General features: G+C 35.0%; 3 protein-coding genes across 13 annotated transcripts in view; 2 read left to right on the forward strand and 1 right to left on the reverse strand.

Annotated features, from left to right (window-relative positions):
• The window catches only part of sp7 (Sp7 transcription factor), a 53,669-nt gene extending 33,194 nt beyond the window's left edge, over positions 1–20,475 (forward strand). The window contains exons 3-6 of one of the 10 annotated variants that reach the window (XM_087255342.1): positions 7,717–8,513; positions 14,260–15,175; positions 15,385–15,628; positions 19,904–20,475. In XM_087255342.1, coding sequence (XP_087111468.1) covers positions 7,717–8,513; positions 14,260–14,764 — 1,302 coding nt within the window. In that variant the 3' untranslated portion in view covers positions 14,765–15,175; positions 15,385–15,628; positions 19,904–20,475. 10 annotated transcript variants of the gene reach the window in all.
• Positions 1–21,723, reverse strand: part of LOC147843705 (uncharacterized) — a 999,056-nt gene that overhangs the window by 694,867 nt on the left and 282,466 nt on the right. The gene's annotated exons all lie outside the window — the stretch shown is intronic.
• The window catches only part of ralgapb (Ral GTPase activating protein non-catalytic subunit beta), a 471,588-nt gene that overhangs the window by 371,092 nt on the left and 78,773 nt on the right, over positions 1–21,723 (forward strand). The window lies entirely within an intron of this gene.

Genomic DNA, 21,723 nt, shown 5'->3' on the forward strand with positions numbered 1-21,723 from the left:
ATCCACATGTAAGAACAGCAGCCTACTGAAAATGCAGGATTATTTCGCCAACCCTTTATTTTAAAGTGGTAAAATATTAGTCTTTTAAGTCTAAATTTAGTCTGTTGAACAGTTCAAGCCATTCAATCTTTGAAAGGGCTTAAAATAGTCCACTTTGCAGCCTAGCAAGCTTTACTCTTGTAGTTGGTGTTACAGTAGTTGGTGCTTAGATATAGCACTGATTACATAAGTAATGATGATATTTGACTGGCAAATGATAATGTGTTACATATAAAACATCCCTCAATCACATTCCCGTCTCGTTTTTATTAGTCTACAAAAAATATCAGCATATTTTAATTGCAGTTGTCGTCATCATTACTTAATATTTATTTAGTTTTCGTAGAGTTTTTGTCAGTAGAAACTTGTTTGCTACGGAAATTAAGCGAAGTGAAATTAACACTGGTAAGCAAAAAATTAACAACTTATTTCAAGTGTTTATACTACTTATTTTGCAAACAAGATTCTTTCACTTACCCCATTGGTAGATTGCTTGTTTTAAGGGAAAAACTCATCAAATTGTTATGCATCATTTCAGAAAACAAAACATTATTTACTTCTCTGTGAAATGCTTGTTAATTTAAGAATTTTTAAATATTTAGACTTGAAGCAAGACTTAAACTCCAAGTAAGAAAAGCATTTATTGCAGTGTAATCTTGAATTACTCATTATTGACTGTAAACATGGTTACCACATGTTTGTCCTGTGGCTGCGTTCATGCTCTGGCATTAAACACGGTAAATACTTGTGGAATCACGTTTAGATCATTCATTTATTCATTCGTTTTCCTTCGGCTAAGTCCCTTTTTTTGTTAGGGGTCGCCACCGTGGAATGAACCACCAATTATTCCAGCATATGTTTTATGCAGCGGATTCCCTTTCATCTGCAACCCAGTACTGGGAAACACCCATACACACTCATTCTCTCACACACACACTCATGTACTAGAGTCAATTTAGTTCATCCAATATATAGCGCATGTGTTTGGACTGTGGGAGAAACCGGAGCACCCGGAAATAACGAGGATAACATGCAAACTCCACACTGAAATGACAACTGACCCAGCTGGGACTTGAACCAGTGACTTTCTTGCTGTGAGGCCACAGTTTTAACCACTGAGCTACCATGTTGCCCTCGTTTAGATGAGTGATTTCAGGGAAAGGATTGATCTCTAGAGCACTGATTGACAGCACAATTAAAGGAGTATATAGTTACTAAACAATGGTTTATCCTCAACAATATCATATTGTTGTAGCATCGCCTGATTTGTGTGGACGGATGCTCACTATGGTGATGTAAATAAACATGTTAGACAGGAACTCCATGTGTGGTGACATTAATTATTGTGTTGTCAGAGGTGCTGCATATTTCAGTCTAGACTAATAGCGCAGGAAGGATGTTTACGCAAGCCTTTTTTATGGTGGACAACATTGTAATGGCTAGTTGAGTGCTGTAAAACTATTTAGTTTGAGTCGCTTCTCTCTCATCAATGCTTTGTGGAGCTTGTGCATGCAAATGTCAAGCTTGCCATGAAGGAAATAAAGTCTGCAGTAAAATAGCGAAACCTTTTTTCAGGTTGTTTGTGGAGGCGCAAATGCCAGAAAAATTGAAATTTTGTTTTTGTTTCTTGTTCAAATATCTAAAAACTCTTAAATTAAGAAGCTTTTTCTAGACAAGCAAACAATACTGTCTTGTTTTAGGAAATAATATGTCAAAATTATGTGAGTTTTTCATTAAATAATCTGCAATAATGAGTAAGCTAAATTATTTTGTGTTTATTTTGAAGTTTGATTATTTTGCTCCCTCTAATGGCAGATTATTTTGCTTGTTTTAAGGAAAAACTCACTTGATTTGGTCTTATTGTTTCTTAAAACAAGAATATTTGTTTTGCTTTATTCAAACTCATTAATTAATGCGCTGTGCATTAACATGAACCAACAATAAACAACTGTACTTTCATGAACTAACTTGAACAAATACTGTAATAAATGAATTGTTTATTGTTTCTTCATGTTAGCAAATGCAAGTTTTCACTAAAATAGCGAAACATTTTCTTAGGTTGTGGAGGCTTCACTGCCACAAATGCTGGAGTTTTTATCTTGTTTCTGGTCCAAATGTCTAAACGTTTAGAAGACAAGCAAAAAATTGTTGATGTTTTTTTTTAAAAGAAATAATATGCCAAAAATGTGGATTTTTTAAAATTAAAACAAGCCAAATAATCAGCAAAAATGAGTAAACTAAATAATTTAGTTTTTAATTTCAAAGTTTGATTATTTTGCTTACTATATTGGCAGATTATTTAGCTTGTTTTAAGGAAAAACTTACTATATTTTGGCATATTTTTTCTTAAAACAAGACTATTTGTTTTGCTAGTCTAAAAAAATGCTTATTTACTATAAAAGCCGGTATCTTTACAACAACTATTAAATTATACACGGTCACAAGACAAAAATAGTTATTAAAGTTGTCATATTTAAAAATAAACTCTGGGCCCTATCATACACCCGGCGCAATGTGGCGCAAGGCGCAGCGCAATACTCTTTTGCTACTTTTAGCTCGGCGCAAGGGTCATTTTGAGGTGTTGCGCCACACTGTTTAAATAGCAAATGCATTTGCGCTCAAATGTGCGCCCATTGGCGTTCTGGTCTAAAAAAGCAGGCGTGTTTTGGTGCGTTGCTATTTTGAGAAACTGTAAAAAGTCTGATCTTTAGACCAGAACAAAGTCGGTCTATTGTCTGGCGCAAAGTGCACCTGGCTTACACACTACACACAAGATGTAGAGCAATACGCAAATATCTTTACATATGAAAAATATATAAATATATAATATCCTAAGGATATATATATTTATATATATATATATATATATATATATATATATATATATATATATATATATATATATATATATAAGGATATATGCAGGATATAAATATAAATGATTAAAATATTACAAAACATATTAATTTCTGGCCTACATGAAGATTTAAAAACCACTGCCTTACTTTCTTCATCTCGGGAGGCTTTTTCAGTTCATTCAATTTGCTTTTGTATAATGTTATTATTATCAGCAGTATTATTTATTATATCCATATTTATATTTGTTTTATTAAAAACAAGCTTAGATTTGTCCACCTGTCAGGTTTTAGACCATATGTGGCACAGCATGTGTTTTAGGATATAACTCAGGTTTTTGAGCACACTTTGTTATTATTGTTCATTTATTCGTTTGCTGGAAATTAGAACTGAATTTAGAAATAGTTTTGAAACAAATATTTGCGCTTAACAAACTAAATGAATTATTTATAGGCTAATTGATGTCTGTGCGTAAAGGTTTCCCTATCCACGAGCGCAAAAGCGAAAGTGAACTTACTTTACGTCAAAACGCGCTTATGGCGCGACGCAGCTGGCTCTTAAAGGGAATGGGAGATGAGACTCTCATTGGTTTATTCTCAAAACACACCTATAACTCATTAAGAAAATAATCTCAACCCTTTTAGACCATGCACCATGGCCCAAAGCGGATTTTTCCGTCCTTAAATTAGCAAAAATGCGTTCTGACACGCCCTGAAAGCGTTTGCGCCCTGCGATTTGCGCTCTGCGCATGGACCATCAAAATAGAGCCCTCTCTGTTAAGCAATACTTGGAAATATATATATTTTACATTTAACTTCTACATGAGAGCAAATAATTTTGACTTCAACCGTACGTTCTCTGTGTTTTTACTGCAAATGTCACCTGCATAACACGGCAATTGCTCTTTACATTTTATTAATCGTCTCGTTCACACTTTACAATTCATTAGTAAATGCATCTGAATATGAACAATACTTGTACAGCATTTATTAATCACAGTTCAACATTTACCAATGCCTTTTTTAAAATCAAAATTCATACTCGTTATCATTAGTTAATGCATCGTGAGTTAACATGAACCAACAACAGTGTTTTCATTAACTAACTCAAACAAAATACGGTGATAAATCTATTGTTCATTGTTTGTTCATGTTAGTAAATGCATTAATTCCATGCAAATGTCAAGCTTGCCATGAAAAAAATAAATATTTCAGCACAATAGCGAAACCCAGGTTGTTTGTGGAGGCTTCACTGCCAAAACTGCTGGAATTGTTGTCTTGTTTCTAGTCCAAATGTCTAAACAGTCTTAAATCAAGAAGCTTTCTCTAGACAAGCAAACAATATATATTCTTTAAGAAATAATATGCCAAAATTATGTGAGTTTTAAATTAAAACAAGCAAAATAATCTGCAATAATAAGTGAGCTAAATAATTTAGTTTTCACTTTAAAGTTTGATTATTTTGCTTTCCTCAATGGCAGATTATTTAGCTTGTTTTAAGAAAAAACTCACCTAATTTTGTCATATTGTTTTTTTAAAACAAGACTGTATGTTTTGCTTGTCTAGAAAAAGCTTCTTGATTATAAAAGCCTCTTTAAATCAACTATTAAAATATGCACGGTCACAAGACTATAAAAGTTATTAAAATTGTTATATTTACAAATAAAGTCTCTGTTAAGCAATAAATATTTAACATTTAACTTGCACGAGAACTAATTATTTTGACTTCAACCGTACGTTCTCTGTGTTTACCGCAAATGTCACACGCATAATGCTGCAATTACTCTTTACATTTTATTAATCGTCTCGTTCACACTTTACTTTAAGGCTTCATTAGTAAATGCATCTGAATATGAACAATACTTGTACATTTATTATTCACAGTTCAACATTTACCAATGCCTTACTCTAATCCAAATTCCTGCTCTTTAGCATTAATGCACCGTAAGTTAACAAGAATTAGTAATAAACATCTCTATATCCATTCACTGAGATGGAAAAAATACTGTAACATATTGTTCATTATTTTTCCATGTTTTTAAATGCAATGAGCAATTCCATGCAAATGTCAACCTCGCCATGAACATAATAAAGTGTTCACCAAATTATTGAAACCCTGCAAAAATACTCAAAAATGTTTCTGTCAATGTTTTAAAATAATTTAATTTAATTTATCAAAGTCGCACAATTTACAATTTCACATCTGTCACTCCCATAACCCTTTCTTTTTCCTCATAAATGCAAAAATATATAATAAAGTAAATCATTTCTGTTGGATAGAGAGCAGACTCCTGTGGATTAGCAGTTTCTTTTGGGTTGTGCAGTTTAATTCACAGAATTTCTACAAAGTATGTTGTAAACTGAAATCTCGCAGACTTTTTTTTTTCTCACATCCATAACTCATGCTTATTTCTCTTGTTTAAAATATAAAACACATTTGCACATTGAAATTTTTGCTGATTTCTCTAAATCTGGTGAGTTGTTCTGTAAAATGCAAACAGTTTTAATATGTTAACATGTACAGGTGAAGTAAAAAAATATCCGCCCTCCTTGTATTCTTTTTAAATATTTTTTAAGTAATGTTTAATAAAGCAAGGAAATTTCCACGGTATTCCATATAATATTTTTTCTTCTGGGGAAAGTCTTATTTCTTTTAGTTTGGCTGGAATAAATGCAGTTAAAAGCAATTTTATGGGCAATATTATTAGCCCCCTTGTCTACATAACAAGCCGCTTGTTGTCCAGTGACTTTCCAAATTAACCTAAATTAATCTAAAAAACTTAGTTAAGCGAAGGCAACACTGTGGCTTAGTGGTTAGCCTCACAGCAAGGTCGCTGGTTTGAGTCAGTTGGAGTTTCTGTGTGGAGTTTGCATGTTCTCCCCGTGTTGGCGTGGGTTTCCTTTGAGTGCTCCGGTTTCCCCCACAGTCCAAACACATGCGCTATGAGGGAATTGATTAACTAAATTGGTCGTAGTGTATGAGTGTGTGTGGGAATGAGTGTGTATGGGTGTTCCCCTGTGCTGGGTTGTGCTGGAAGGGCCTCCGCTGGGTAAAACATATGCTGGATAAGTTTGCGGTTCATTCTGCTGTGGCGACCCCTGATTAACAAAGAGACTAAGCTGAAGGAAAATGAATAAAGGAATGAATTTATTAATATTATTAGCCCCCTTGTCTACATAACAGGCTACTTGTTGTCCAGTGACTTTCCTAATTAACCTAAATAACTTGGTTAAACCCATTAAATTAGTCCCACCATAACGCCTCATTCACCAGGGCGTCAGCTTCAACTCTTACCATTCACTTTGAATGGGTAAAGTCAGGCGTTGCCGAACTGCATTGTGGATCTGTCGCCGCCACTTCAGAGATGTTGCTCGCTGCAAAAGTTGGCACTTGCTCAACTTTTCAAGCACCGACGGAAGCGTCAGCCAATTAGATCGCTGTATGCAAAACACTAGCTCAAACAGTGGCCTATTGCTGACTAGTTTCATTGGCTGACTCTGGCTGACGCAGGGCGCAAACGCTTTTAGGGCGTGTCAGAACGCATTTTTGCTAATTTAAGGACGGGAAAATGCGCTTTGCGCCGTGGCGCATGGTCTAAAAGGGTTGAGTTTATTTTCTTAATGAGTTATAGGTGTGTTTTGAGAATAAACCAATGACAGTCCCATCTCCCATTCCCTTTAAGAGCCAGCTGCGTCACGCCAAGAGCGCATTCACTATTTACAGGACGCAAAGTAAGTCTAAGTGGAAAAACTGAGCATTTCACAAGCAAACAGTTCACAGAAAACAGTTAAACAGAGCATCTACTGCGTGAGAATGAGAGATAATGGATCACTTTCACTTTCGCTCTTGGATAGGGAAACCTTTACACACAGACATCAATTAGTCTATAAATAAATACTTTTGTTTGTTAAGCGCAAATATTCGTTTCAAAACTATTTCTAAATTCCGTTCTAATTTCCAGCAAACGAATAAATGAACAATAATAATGAAGTGTGCTCAAAAACCTGAGTTATATCCTAAAACACATGCTGTGCTCCATATGGTCTAAAACCTGACAGGTGGGCAAATCTAAGCTTGTTTTTAATAAAAACAAATATAAATATGGATATAATAAATAATACTGCTAATAATAATAACATTATACAAAAGCACATTGTTATGAATGAACTGAAAAAGCCTCCCGAGATGAAGAAGACATAAAAGCAGTGATTTTTCATATTTATGTAGGCTAGAAAATAATATGTTTTGTAATATTTTAATCCTTTATATTTATATCCTATATCTATTCTTATTATATCCTATATATATCCTTAATATTTACATTTTTTTATATGTAAAGATATTTTCCTATTGCTCTCTTGTGTGTATTAAGCAGTGTGTAAGCGAGGCGCAACTCTGCGCTGGAGTTTAGACCGGGTTTGTTTTGATCTAATGAAAAATCTATTATAGTTTCTCAAAATAGCAACGCGCCAGCAGTCCGCCTCAGAACGCCTTCCTTTTTAGACCAGAACGCCTATGAGCGCACATATGAGCGCTAATGCATTTGCTATTTAAACAGCGTAGCGCAACGCCTCAAAACCACTCTTGCGCCAAGCTGAACTCGCAAACAAGTATTGCGCCAGGCCTTGCGCCACACTGCGCCGGGTGTATGATAGGGCCCTTTATGTCAGAAAAAACAACTCTTCATTAAGAAACACTTGGAAATTTTTTCTTTTAAAGAAATAAAATGTCACAGGAGGCTCGCTGTCAATTCATGTTTCAAGTTTTAACTGTGAATGTCGCATGCATAACACTGCAATTGCTCTTTAAATCTCTTCTCAGGAGGAAACACGTTATGGATCCAGTCCCTTGGCTATGCTAACTGCGACCTGCAACAAATTCGGGAGCACCAGTCCAGTCCGAGATTCTGCCACACCTGGTAAACCGGGAAGCACCATCCCTATTAAAAAGGCCTACAGCATGACTTCTGAACTCCAGAGCGCTAAAAACGGACGCAATGAAAGCGTCGCGGACTCTTACACCAGCTCATTCAGCTCAAGCGGAGGCTTGCTAACACCAACTGGAAGTCCTCCACCGGCTCCAACAGGAGCGTACGGCTCCGAATACAACCCATTCTCCACTTTCCAGACCTCCAGTGTTTCCCAGGACCCTTCGCTTTTGGGATCCAAAGCCACTGCGGATTGCCTTACAAGCGTCAATACTTATTTAGACATGACGCATCCTTATGGCTCATGGTACAAAGGCATCCATCCAGGAATCACTGCGTCTCCTGCTAACGCCACGTCTTCTTGGTGGGATGTCCATACTAATGCCAACTGGCTAAGTCCAGGGCAGGCTCAGCCAGATAGTCTCCAAGCACCACTGCAGCCGGTGGCTCCTCAAGCATCGCTCAATCCTCAAATGCCGAGTTACACTCCTGATTTCACGCCATTGAATCCGGCTCCGTATCCATCCGTAGGCTTGAGTTCTTCCTCACACTTGCTCCAATCTTCACAGCACATGCTCCCGCAGGACATGTACAAACCCAAGCCCGTCCCGACATCCGGGATCCTGGATAACTCAATGGGGCTCAAATCAGCTCGTGGTTCTGGATACGCCGCTGGGTCTACCACCGGGAGGTATGTGATTTTAGTGTTGCGGTTAGTTGCTTTTAGCATGATTGTGTTAAACTAAGGTGTCAAAAAGGTATAACAGGTACAGTTGAAGTCAGAGTTATTAACTAGGGATGTACAATATATCGGCGGCCATATCGTTATCGGCCGATAAATGCTATTTTTAAGATTACAGCATTTTACACAGTGGTTTGACAGCGATTGACAGCAAGAACGAACACAGAAGCGTTGATGCGACGTGTTCAAAATAATCTAAAACGCCAAATAGGATGAACTTATGTCGATTTTCCTAAAATAATACATTCTGTATCTAGCTTTTCACTTGTACGGTGGCTCTGAACTGTCAAAACACCTCTAAAAAAGGCTTTTTCGGACATGACGTATTTGTACACATGTACATCACTGTAACACGTTTTATTCAAGAACATATGAGCTGGTTTTAGTCCTTAGCTCTTTCATTTTCATTTTGTTTAAAATATATTTACATTGCTTGTTGATTAAATCCCCTTTTGTTATTTAACCTTTTTAATTTTACGCAACAGTCAATTTGCCTGCTTATTTGCTATGAAGAAAATGAAATAATGTATTTTTTGCATGCTGATTTGTGTGAAATCGTGATTATAAGTCTTTATAATCACTTTGTAATTTTGAAATCATAGCTTTTTTGCTTTGAGTATAGGCTGTTCAGTACAAAAGAGCGGAGTTTCAGCTTTTATGAAGTTTGCTGTATAAAAATATAACATTTCGAAATATTTTTAATTATCGGCCAATATATATCGGCTATCGGCCTCCAAGTCTGAAGAATTATCGGTTATCGGTAACGGCAAAAAATCCATATCGGTGCATCCCTATTATTAACCCTTCTAAACACATTTGTAAACATGCAAACTTTTCAGGATGGATGGTGGCCATTGTGAAGTCGGCCATCTTGAATCCAACTTTTGTTTTTTCAATAGGAGGAGGGTCATGTGACACATCAAACTTATCGGAAATTTCACAAGAAAAACAATGGTGTGCTTGGTTTTAACGTAGCTTTATTCTTTCATGAGTTACTTACACGTTTCTGACCACTTATAAAATGTGTTCATTGTGCTGCCCATTGTGTTGGATTGTCAATGCAACCCTCTTCTCCCACTCTTATTGGTTATTATTATTTTCTTGGTGACCAAAAATTCACTGAATCTCTAATATGGACACAATTATACAATCGTGTTGTTTCATATTTCTGCTGTGTGATTGGCTCTTAGGATCAATTGCAAGGAATAATGTCCAGAGCTTATCATCGGTATCAACGTAAATTTTATTGCGATTCGATATGATATTGTTAATCGGCCCAGCCCTAAAACAGACCTAATATTCCCCTTTATTTGTATAGCGCTTTACAATGTGGATTGTGTCGAAGCAGCTTCACATAGAAGATTATAGTGAATGTAAACAGTGTCAGTTCAGTTTTCAGAGTTTAAGTTCAGTTCAGTTTAGCTGGTTTAATATATTCACTGCTAAGAGTCCAAACACTGAGGAGCATATCCATTGATGTGCAGCTCTACAAGTCCCGAACCATGCAAGCCAGTGGCGACAGCGGCAAGGAAAAAACTTCACCAATTGGGGAAAGTGAAGGATAAAATCCTTGAGAGAAACCAGACTCAGTTGGGCACGACCATTTCTAATAATTAATTAATAATTAATCATTTTTAATAATGGTTTTATAAAATAAATAAAAACTGCTTTCATTTTAGCTGAAGTAAAATAAATAAGACTTTCTCCAGAAGAAAATATATTATAGGAAATACTGTGAAAAATTCCTTATTATGTTAAACATTATTTGGGAATTATTGGAAGAAAAAAATTACAGGAAGGTGAATAATCTTACCTTCAACTATATAATACAGTGCAAAAAATGTTTTTCTCACTTGGTGTTTTAGTCTTGTTTTTAGAACAGATATCTAAAACATCTTAAATCAAGAAGCATGTTGTAGACTGGTAAAAAAATTGTTTTGATTTTAGAAATATTGTGTCGAAATCAAAAGTTTTTTTTTTTCTTTTAACAAGCAAAAATAATCCGCCAATAGTACAAGATGAATAAATTTGTCTTTGCTTTAGTTCGATTATTTTTCTTATCCCAATGGCAGATTATTTTGCTTGGCTTAAAGGAAATCTCTCTTAATTCTGACTTATTATTTCTGAAAACAAAACTGTGTTTCATACTAGAATAGAAAATGCTTCTAGATTTAAGAATGTTTAGATTTTGGACTAGAAACCGAACAAATGCTTAGTTCATTGCTTTATTGCATATAGTAATCAACATTTTAAGTGGATCAAAAGTTATTTTTTAATTGTATGTTGTATCATATATTATATTGATAATTATGGGGGCTGTTCAATAGTTTTATGAAGAGTTTATATTGAACTTGTATACAGTATTCTGCTTTTGAAGTCAAATTAATAGCTAAATATTCAAAGTACAATAGATAACACTTTACAATAGTCTCATATACAAAAGCCTCATCAATAAACAATAGTGCATTTATGTTTTTCACAATGCTTTAACTAACACTTTCAGGGCGTGTCTGAATCCACTTTTGTTAATATAAGAACGGGAAAATCTGCTTTGCGCCGTGGCACATGATCTAAACGGGTTGAGTTTATTTTCTTAAAGAGTTATAGGTGTGTTTTGAGAAAAAACCAATCAGAGTCTCATCTCCCATTCCCTTCAAGAGCCAGCTGCGTGATGTAAAGTAAGTGTAAGTGGAAAAACTGAGCATTTCACTAGCAAGAACACAGTTAAACAGAGCATCTGCAGCGCGAGAATGAGAGATAAATTATTCACTTTCTCTTTCGCTCTCGTGGATCAGGAAACCTTGTACTCACAGACATCAATTAGCCTATAAATAATTGATTTCGTTTGTTAAGTCTAAAGATTTGTTTCACAGCTATTTCTAAATTCAGTTCTAATTTCCAGCAAACGAATAAATGAACAATAATAATGAAGTGTGTTCAGAAACCTGAGTTATATCCTAAAACACATGCTGTGCCCCATATGGTCTAAAACCTGACAGGTGGACAAATCTAAGCTTGTTTTTAATAAAACAAATATAAATTTGGATATAATAAATAATACTGCTAATAATAATAACATTATACTAAAGCAAATCGTTATGAATGAACTGAAAAAGCCTCCCGAGATGAAGAAGGCATGAAGGCAGTGGTGTTTATATTCATGTAGGCTAGAAAATAATATGTTTTGTAATATTTTAATCCTTTATATTTATATCCTATATCTATTCTTATTATATCCTATATATATCCTTAATATTTTAATTCTTTTTCATATGTAAAGATATTTGCGTATTGCTCTACATCTTGTGTGTATTAAGCAGTGTGTAAGCCAGGCGCATAACTACTGCGCTCTGCACTGGACAGTAGACCGGCTTTGTTCTGGTCTATTGAAAAATCTATTATAGTTTCTTAAATTTGCAATACACCTCAACCCTTTTAGACCAGAACACCTATGGGCGCACATATGAGCGCAAATGCATTTGCTATTTAAACAGCTTGACGGAAAACGTCAATACAACTCTTGCGCCAAGCTGAAACTAGCAAACAACAATTGCATTGCGCCTTGCGCCACATTGCGACGGGTGTATAATAGGGCCCATAGTCTTGTTTTAAGAAATAATATGCCAAAATTAAGTGAGTTTTTCCCTAAAACAAGCTTACTTAATCTAGCCTTATTATGCCTTAAAACAAAAAAAATATTATTTACTGCTTATTTATTTAAGAATTCAATATATTTAGACGACAAACAAGACAAAAACTCATTTTGGAAAGGCATTTTTGCAGTTTACATAATAAATAATTATTCACAGTATTTTGAAGTGCCCATGATATCAATACGAACCCTTTTCACATTTGCGTATGTGAAAGCATTTCTCAGCAGCAGAAGTGGTCATAGTTGGTAAACTCAGATCGCAGTAAATAGGAGAGTACAGCAAATCATTTATTTACAATCTGAAGTAATAAAAGAAAACATGATGGTGTTATCAAGACTTTCAGAAAAAGGAAAACAATAGTGTGAGGCTGATAACAGGAGCCAGAGGAGAGAATAATGTCAGATTTACTGTCCTGCACCCACAGACGTTGCATTACAAACACTTCACTTAAGCGGTCATTCGTTTAGTGTAATTTGATGCGAAGATTATATAATACATACAGTTAAAGTCCTCCTGTGAATTTTTTTTCTTCTGGAGAAAGTCTTATTTCGGCTAGAATAAAAGCAGTTCTTAATTGTTTTAAACCCATTTTAAGGTCAATATTATTTGCCCCCTTTATCAATATTAGTTTTGGATTGTCTCCAGAACAAACCACTGTTATACAATGACTTGCCTAATTACCCTAACTTTACCCTAATTACCCTAGTGAAGCCTTTAAATGTCACTTTAAGCTAAATACTAGTGTCTTGAAGAATATGACTCTGGAGTCAGATCTGAGTTTTAATAGTCATGTCAAAGCAGTCAGTAAATCAGCATACTGTCATCTCAAAAACATTGCAAGAATCAGATGCTTTGTTTCCAGTGAAGATTTAGAGAAACTTGTTCATGCTTTTATCAGCAGCAGGGTGGATTACTGTAATGGACTCCTCACTGGTCTTCCTAAAAAGACAGTCAGACAGTTGCAGCTCATCCAGAACGCTGCGGCCAGAATTCTGACCAGAACCAGAAAATCAGAGCACATCACAGCTGTCCTCAGGTCTCTACACTGGCTCCCAGTTACATTCAGAATAGAGTTTAAAGTATTATTACTGCTCTATAAATCACTAAATGGCCTAGGAGCTCAATACATTACAGATATGCTCACTGAATACAAACCCAACAGATCACTCAGATCTTTAGGATCATATAAACGAAGTTCCAAGAGTTCAGTCAAAGCAGCTTTCAGCAACTAACAGCGCCCCCTGCTGCTGGAATCAGCTTCCAGAAATGATCAGATGTGCTCCAACATTAGGCACATTCACATCAAGACTGAACACACATCTGTTTAGCTGTGCCTTTACTGAATGAGCACTGTGCTGCGTCCGACAGATCGCACTATTATGTCTTTCTTTTCTTTTTCATTATCTTAAAACCTATTTTAACACATTTTAACCTGTTTTATCTGTTTTTTATTCTTATTTTTAGAATTCTTATTATTTGTTTTTATTTTCTTACACTCGTCTCTTGTATTCCTGTTTAAGTAAAGCACTTTAAATTGCCCTTGTGTATGAAATGTGCTATAGAAATAAACTTGCCTTGCCTATCTAGTCTAATATTATGTGCTGTCATCATGGTGAAGAGAAAATAAATCAGTTATCAGAGATGAATTATTAAAACTACACTGAAAAACAAACTACTCAAAGGTGATTTCTTGGATTTACTCTATTTTTACGTTAAGTGGTTGTAAACAATTTATTTGGGCTGAATTTAAACAAACAAATTAAGTTGAACATTATTAAACTTAATTTGTTGGTTTAAATTCAACACAAATCAATTGCTTGCAACAATTCTGCATGCAACACTATTTTCAGTGTATTATGCTTAAAAACTTGCTAGAAAATAGACAAGGAGGCTAATAATTCTGACATCAACTGTACATGTAAATGTTCATATGTTTAAAAACAAATCTAAATATGTATAACATTTAAGGATTCAAGCATTAGATGCATCATAACAGTCTTGTGAAAAGTGTGCATGTTTATTGAGTCATTATCTCTCTGCAGGTCTTCTTGCGATTGCCCGAATTGTCAGGAGCTGGAAAGGCTCGGAGCGTCAGCAGCATCGCTGCGGAAGAAACCTGTCCACAGCTGCCACATCCCCGGCTGCGGGAAGGTGTACGGTAAAGCCTCACATCTGAAAGCCCACCTGCGCTGGCATACAGGTGAGCGGCCGTTCGTCTGCAACTGGCTGTTCTGCGGGAAACGCTTCACTCGCTCTGACGAACTGGAGCGCCACGTCCGCACACACACCCGGGAAAAGAAGTTCACGTGTCTGCTGTGCAATAAGCGCTTCACCCGCAGCGACCACCTCAGCAAACACCAGAAAACACACTCTGAAGCCAGCCTGCAGGGGAAAGAGGAGCCGGACACCCGCGCCAAGGAGAGTTCTGCAGATAAAGTGGCTCCGGCGGGGTCTGAGATCGGCATCCAGGAGCCTGCGGTCGGAGGAGAGGAAAAGAGCAGCACAGGCAACGGTGTGGACAGCGGCAGTGGACTGCTGGAGATTTAACCTCTGTCCGCAGGACACACTGCTGCAGGATTGGTGCTAAGCTGCATTCTAATGATGCAAACAAACAAAACAACTTTATTTTTATTTTTTTATTGCTACATGTACGTAGTTGAGTAGTGCTTCAAACACTCTAATAAAAGCGCCAGCCAAATGTTGGGTCACATGTGGACAAACCCAAGCATTGGGTTAAAATGTGTCATTTAAATTTAATTGAACAAATTTAAACAGCATTGGTTTTGAACAAATGATCATTTTTAGTGTGATTTCTAAAATAATTATGGGTCATTTCAACCAAATTTAGTCCAATATGCATAGAACTAACTGCAGGCGTCATTTATTCAGTGTAATTCAGAGGCATAACTATAAATCATCTTTGCATTTGTCCATATTTTATTTCATGAGACACTTTCTGTGTTATAATAACCCAAAGTTGGGTCATTTTTATTATTTAAATGGGTTTATCCATATTTGACCCAATATTGGGTTACAACAACACTCTAAAAATGCTGCATTGTTCAAAACCATATCAGGTCAAATATGGACAAACACAACAGTTGGGTTTGCCCATATTTGACCCAAACTTGCATAAAAAACAGCATTTTTAACACCTAACATTTTAGAGTGTTGTTGTAACCCAATATTGGGTCAAATATGGACAAACCCAACCATTGGGTTAAAATGTGTCCTTTAAATTTAATTGGAAAAATTAAACCAGCACTGGTTTAAAACAAATGATCATTTTTAGTGTGATTTCTAAAAGAATTATGGGTCATTTCAACCAAATTTAGTCAAATATGCACAGAACTAACTGCTGGCATCATTTATTCAGTTCACTTTAGAGGCATAACTATAAATCAACTTTGCGTTTGTCCATATTTTACCCATTTCATGAAACACTTGCTGTGTTGTTAAAACCCAAAGTTGGGTCATTTTTATTATTTAAATGGGTTTGCCCATATTTGACCCGAGCCAGCTTTTTAAAGACTGTACATGTACATATGCTGGGTCATGATAGCCCAGACTCTTTTTTTAGAGTGAATACAAAGTTTTTCTCAAAACTGCTCTCTAAAAAATGTTGGGCTGTTTTACTCAATGTTGGGTCAAAAATGGCCAAACTCAACTATTGGGTTCATTCTTTTTAATTACGCTTTGTAACCCAAAAGTCTGGTTTGCCCATATTTGACTCAAGTTTGGGTTACAACAACACTAAAAATGCGACATTATTCAAAACTATATCAGGTCAAATATGAGCAAACACAACAGTTGGGTTTGCCCATATTTGACCCAAACAATCATTATAAAAACTCAGCATTTTTGACACCTAACATTTTAGAGTGTTGTTGTAACCCAATATTGGGTCAAATATGGACAAACCCAACCATTGGGTTAAAAAGTGTCATTTAAACTTAATTGAAAATATAAAACCAGCACTGGTTTAAAACAAATAGTCATTTTTAGTGTGATTTCTAAAATAATTATGGGTCATTTCAAACAAATTTTGTGTCAAATATGCACAGAACTAACTGCTGGCGTCATTTATTCAGTTCACTTCATAGGCATAAGTATAAATCAACTTTGCATTTGTCCATATTTTATTTTATGAAACACTTGCTGTGTTGTTATAACCCAAAGTTGGGTCATTTTTATTATTTAAATGGGTTTATCCATATTTGACCCAATATTGGGTTACAACAGCACTCTAAAAATGCAACATTATTCAAAGCCACATCAGGTCAAATATGGACAAACACAACAGTTGGGTTTGCCGATATTTGACCCAAACTTGCATTATAAAACCCCAGCATTTTTAACACCTAACATTTTAGAGTGTTGTTTTAACACAATATTGGGTCACATATGGATAAACCCAACCATTGGGTTAAAATGTGTCATTTAAATTTAATTGGACAAATTAAACCAGCACTGGTTTAAAACAAATAATAATTTTTAGTGTGATTTCTAAAAGAATTATGGGTCATTTCAAACTAATTTAGTCAAATATGCACAGAACTAACTGCTGGCGTCATTTATTCAGTTCAATTCATAGGCATAACTATAAATCAACTTTGCATTTGTCCATATTTTATTTCATGAGACACTTTCTGTGTTATAATAACCCAAAGTTGGGTCATTTTTATTATTTAAATGGGTTTATCCATATTTGACCCAATATTGGGTTACAACAACACTCTAAAGATGTTAGGTGTTAAAAATGCTGGGGTTTTATAATGCAAGTTTGGGTCAAATATGGGCAAACCCAACTGTTGTGTTTGCCCATATTTGACCTGATATGGCTTTGAATAATGCAGCATTTTTAGAGTGTTTTAGAGTGTAAAAAGTGTCATTTAAATTTAATTGGAAAAATTAAACCAGCATTGGTTTTGAACAAATAGTCATTTTTAGTGTGATTTCTAAAAGAATTATGGGTCATTTCAACCAAATTTAGTCAAATATGCACAGAACTAACTGCAGGCATCATTTATTCAGTTCACTTTAGAGGCATAACTATAAATCAACTTTGCGTTTGTCCATATTTTACCCATTTCATGAAACACTTGCTGTGTTGTTGAAACCCAAAGTTGAGTCATTTTTATTATTTAAATGGGTTTGCCCATATTTGACCCGAGCCAGCTTTTTAAAGACTGTACATGTACATATGCTGGGTCATGATAGCCCAGACTCTTTTTTTTTTTTGAGAGTGAATACAAAGTTTTTCTCAAAACTGCTCTCTAAAAAATGTTGGGCTGTTTTACTCAATGTTGGGTCAAAAATGGCCAAACTCAACTATTGGGTTCATTCTTTTTAATTACGCTTTGTAACCCAAAAGTCTGGTTTGCCCATATTTGACTCAAGTTTGGGTTACAACAACACTAAAAATGCGACATTATTCAAAACTATATCAGGTCAAATATGAGCAAACACAACAGTTGGGTTTGCCCATATTTGACCCAAACAATCATTATAAAAACTCAGCATTTTTAACACCTAACATTTTTAGAGTGTTGTTGTAACCCAATATTGGGTCAAATATGGACAAACCCAACCATTGGGTTAAAAAGTGTCATTTAAACTTAATTGAAAATATAAAACCAGCACTGGTTTAAAACAAATAGTCATTTTTAGTGTGATTTCTAAAAGAATTATGGGTCATTTCAAACAAATTTTGTGTCAAATATGCACAGAACTAACTGCAGGCATCATTTATTCAGTTCAATTCATAGGCATAACTATAAATCAACTTTGCATTTGTCCATATTTTATTTTATGAAACACTTGCTGTGTTGTTATAACCCAAAGTTGGGTCATTTTTATTATTTAAATGGGTTTATCCATATTTGACCCAATATTGGGTTACAACAACACTCTAAAAATGCTGCGTTATTCAAAGCCATATCAGGTCAAATATGGACAAACACAACAGTTGGGTTTGCCGATATTTGACCCAAACTTGCATTATAAAACCCCAGCATTTTTAACACCTAACATTTTAGAGTGTTGTTTTAACACAATATTGGGTCACATATGGATAAACCCAACCATTGGGTTAAAATGTGTCATTTAAATTTAATTGGACAAATTAAACCAGCACTGGTTTAAAACAAATAATAATTTTTAGTGTGATTTCTAAAAGATTTATGGGTCATTTCAAACTAATTTAGTCAAATATGCACAGAACTAACTGCTGGCATCGTTTATTCAGTTCAATTCATAGGCATAGCTATAAATCTACTTTGCGTTTGTCCATATTTTACCCATTTCATGAAACACTTGCTGTGTTGTTAAAACCCAAAGTTGGGTCATTTTTATTATTTAAATGAGTTTGCCCATATTTGACCCGAGCCAGCTTTTTAAAGACTGTACATGTACATATGCTGGCTCTGCTCTCTAAAAATGTTTGGTTGTTTTCCTCAATGTTGGTTCAAATATGGCCTAACACAACTATCGGCTTCATTCTTTAAACTATGCTTTGTAACCCGAAAGTCTGGTTTGCCCATAATTTACGCAAGTTTGGGTTACAACAACACTCTAAAAATGCTACATTATTCAAAACCATATCGGGTCAAATATGGACAAACACAACAGTCTGAACAACCCATATATAACCTACAATTTTTAAAGTGTTATTAAACCCAATATTGGGTCAAATATGGACAAACCCAACCATTAGGTTAAAAAGCGTCTTTTAAATTAAATTTTTTTCAAAATTAAACCAATATTGGTTTAAAACAAACAATCATTTTTTGTGTACTTTCTGAAAAACTATTGGTGATTTGAACCAAATTTTGGGTCAAATAGGGACAGAACCAACTGCTAGGTTTGTCCAATTTGGGTTGAAACAATGCAGCATTTATTAGAGTGAACAGCCTTAAAAATGCTGGGTTGTTGTAACCCAAAGCTAGGTCATATATGGACAAACCCAACCCCTGGGTTAATTTGTAAAATTCCTTTTTAACCTTAAAGTTAGGTTATGATTTGGTGTAAATTGTCAAATATGGACAAACCCAACCATTGGGTTGAAAAGTGTTATTTAATAAAAAAAAAAATTATTAGGTTTGAGCCAGTGTTGGATTAAAACAGCCATTATTTTTACCATTATGGTCAATCATTACACTTTTTAACCCAACAATTGGGTTTGTACATATTTGATCCGATTTGATTTGGAACAACCCAGCTATTTTAGATGGTAGAGAGCAGTTTTGAGACCTTCAGGTTTTGAGAGAAAAACTTTGCACTCACTCTTCAAAAAAAGACTAGGCTGTTTTAACCCATCATTGTGTCACATTTGGACGAACATAATGTTTGGTTCATTTTTTTCAATTAAATTTAATTATGCTTTTTAGGCCAATGGTTGTGTTTGTCCATATTTAACGCAATTTGGATTTAAGTAAAAACCCTATTTTTGGGTTAAAAAGTCATTTTAAAAAATAACCCAATGGTTGGGTTAGTCTATGTTTGACCTAACATTGGGTGGAACAACCAAGCATTTTAAAAGCAGTACATCACAAATTCATTTTGTAGACTTTTGGGTTTTGAGAGAAAAACTTTGTATGCAATAAAATAATGTTGGGTCACATTTGAACAAACCCAATGTTTGGTTAATTTTTTCCAATTTAATTGAAATGACTCTGTTTAACCCAGTGGTTGGGTTTGTCCATATTTGACCAAATCATCAACCTTTATTTTGGAGTGTTTTCAGTGCACAAGAACTTCAGGCTTCAGTTAGTCTGGAGTTTCCTTCATTATGGGGAGTATTGTTGAAGATGTTTAATATGAATATTGAATTCTCTGTATCTGTTTTATTGTTATCTTTGACGACCTTTAGAGGCGGCTGTTTTAGATGCCCGATGTGTGTCTTTATTCTGTCAGAGAGTCTGACGTTTGGGCTTCCAATACATGCACACGTTGTGTTTTTTTAATTTAATTCAAATGTATTTCTTTTATTTTTTTAAGCCTGTGTTTAGAAAACTTTCTTTGATAGATTCGATCAGGACGTAATCTTCAATCTGGTGTACAGTGAACCATATATGCTTTAATTTCATTTTTGGTCCTGCCGCTTGACTTTGTTTTATTTAATTTCCTATTTACATCAAATCTAATTTATGTCTTAAATTATGAGCAGTTTGGAGACAGTGTTGTGTTTCACTGGTTTTGCTGAATGGAGGTAGACCGGTAAGCGTGTCATTTATAAATAAATTAAGTCTTCTCATTCATCTGGTTGGTTTATTATTTGGACTGTTTTTAAAATTAAGCAGTTTTGGTTTTCTAAATATACATTTTAGGTAAACATGTTTAAAAATCTTAAACTGAGACAAAAAGTTCTACGAGACACAATAATAGGTTTAATAATATATTTTAAGGTTCAATTCAAATTAAATACCACCACATTACTCGTACTACTCAAGAGTTTGATATCTACTTTACAAATATTGTCAGAAGTATGAACTAATGTGGTTTATGTTGCTCAAAACATGCACAGAAATAGGGGCCGCTCTTATTGACCTTATTTTAAAATGTGGAAGTGCGCCTGTTTTCGCGATTGTCTTAGAACTTTCGTTTCAGTCGCCTATGGGAGAAATGACAAGGAATAATAAACGGCAAAAAACGGTCAAACTACTTGCTCTACAAACAAATGTTTGCATGACTATACAGACCAAGTAGAATAATATAACAAGGAAATATCAGTTCACAACATCAAATAGCGAAACGAGCAGTTTTTAATGTCTAAAAATAAATGGAAGTGAATGAAACCGGAAGTCTCGTGCCAAAAAGATTCAAATGGCAGCACCCGCTCGTCTGCGGAGAATAAGATCAATATGTTGATCATGGGAAACTGAATGTCCTGGCGGTCATGTCTGGTAATGCACCCAAACACAATTTGAATGGAAGCTCATTTTTTGAGAAATCAACTTCAAATTTGGAGTTTAATTTATTCATGCATGTTTTACTGCTGTTTTTAGTCTTCTGTTATGTAGGTAGAGTAAGGGATCAAAATCTGTTTATTGTCACCCTTTAACCTGTGGGACAGTTTGTGGTTACATATTTAAACCATAATGCTATAGTTTAAACATACTGCAATAATAACAACCCATATATAATTTGAAAGATAAACATATCTAGTTTCTAGTTTTTAAGGCAGATTTTTGATTGATATCACTGAGCAAATGCTAAGTATTAAATTGCAACAAGGATCCGCAAAATTGTAATTTACCATAACTCTGCTACAGCAATCCACATGTAAGCAACTTTTAGATATTTTTAGGTTAAATCCAACTTACATACTACCAAAATACTCATACTACTTTGGACTTTCTTGTCTGCTTTAAAAATATTGTCAAAAGCCTGAACAAATATAGTTCATATTCCTCAAAACATACACAGAAATTGGAGGCGCTCTCATGTTGATCAATGGAAACGGAATGTCCTGGTGGTCATGTGTAGTACTGCACCCAAACAAAATT

This window comes from Danio rerio, chromosome 6 (genome assembly GCF_052040795.2).
Source record: "Danio rerio strain M-AB ecotype USA chromosome 6, GRCz13ab, whole genome shotgun sequence".
NCBI classification, from domain to species: domain Eukaryota; kingdom Metazoa; phylum Chordata; class Actinopteri; order Cypriniformes; family Danionidae; genus Danio; species Danio rerio.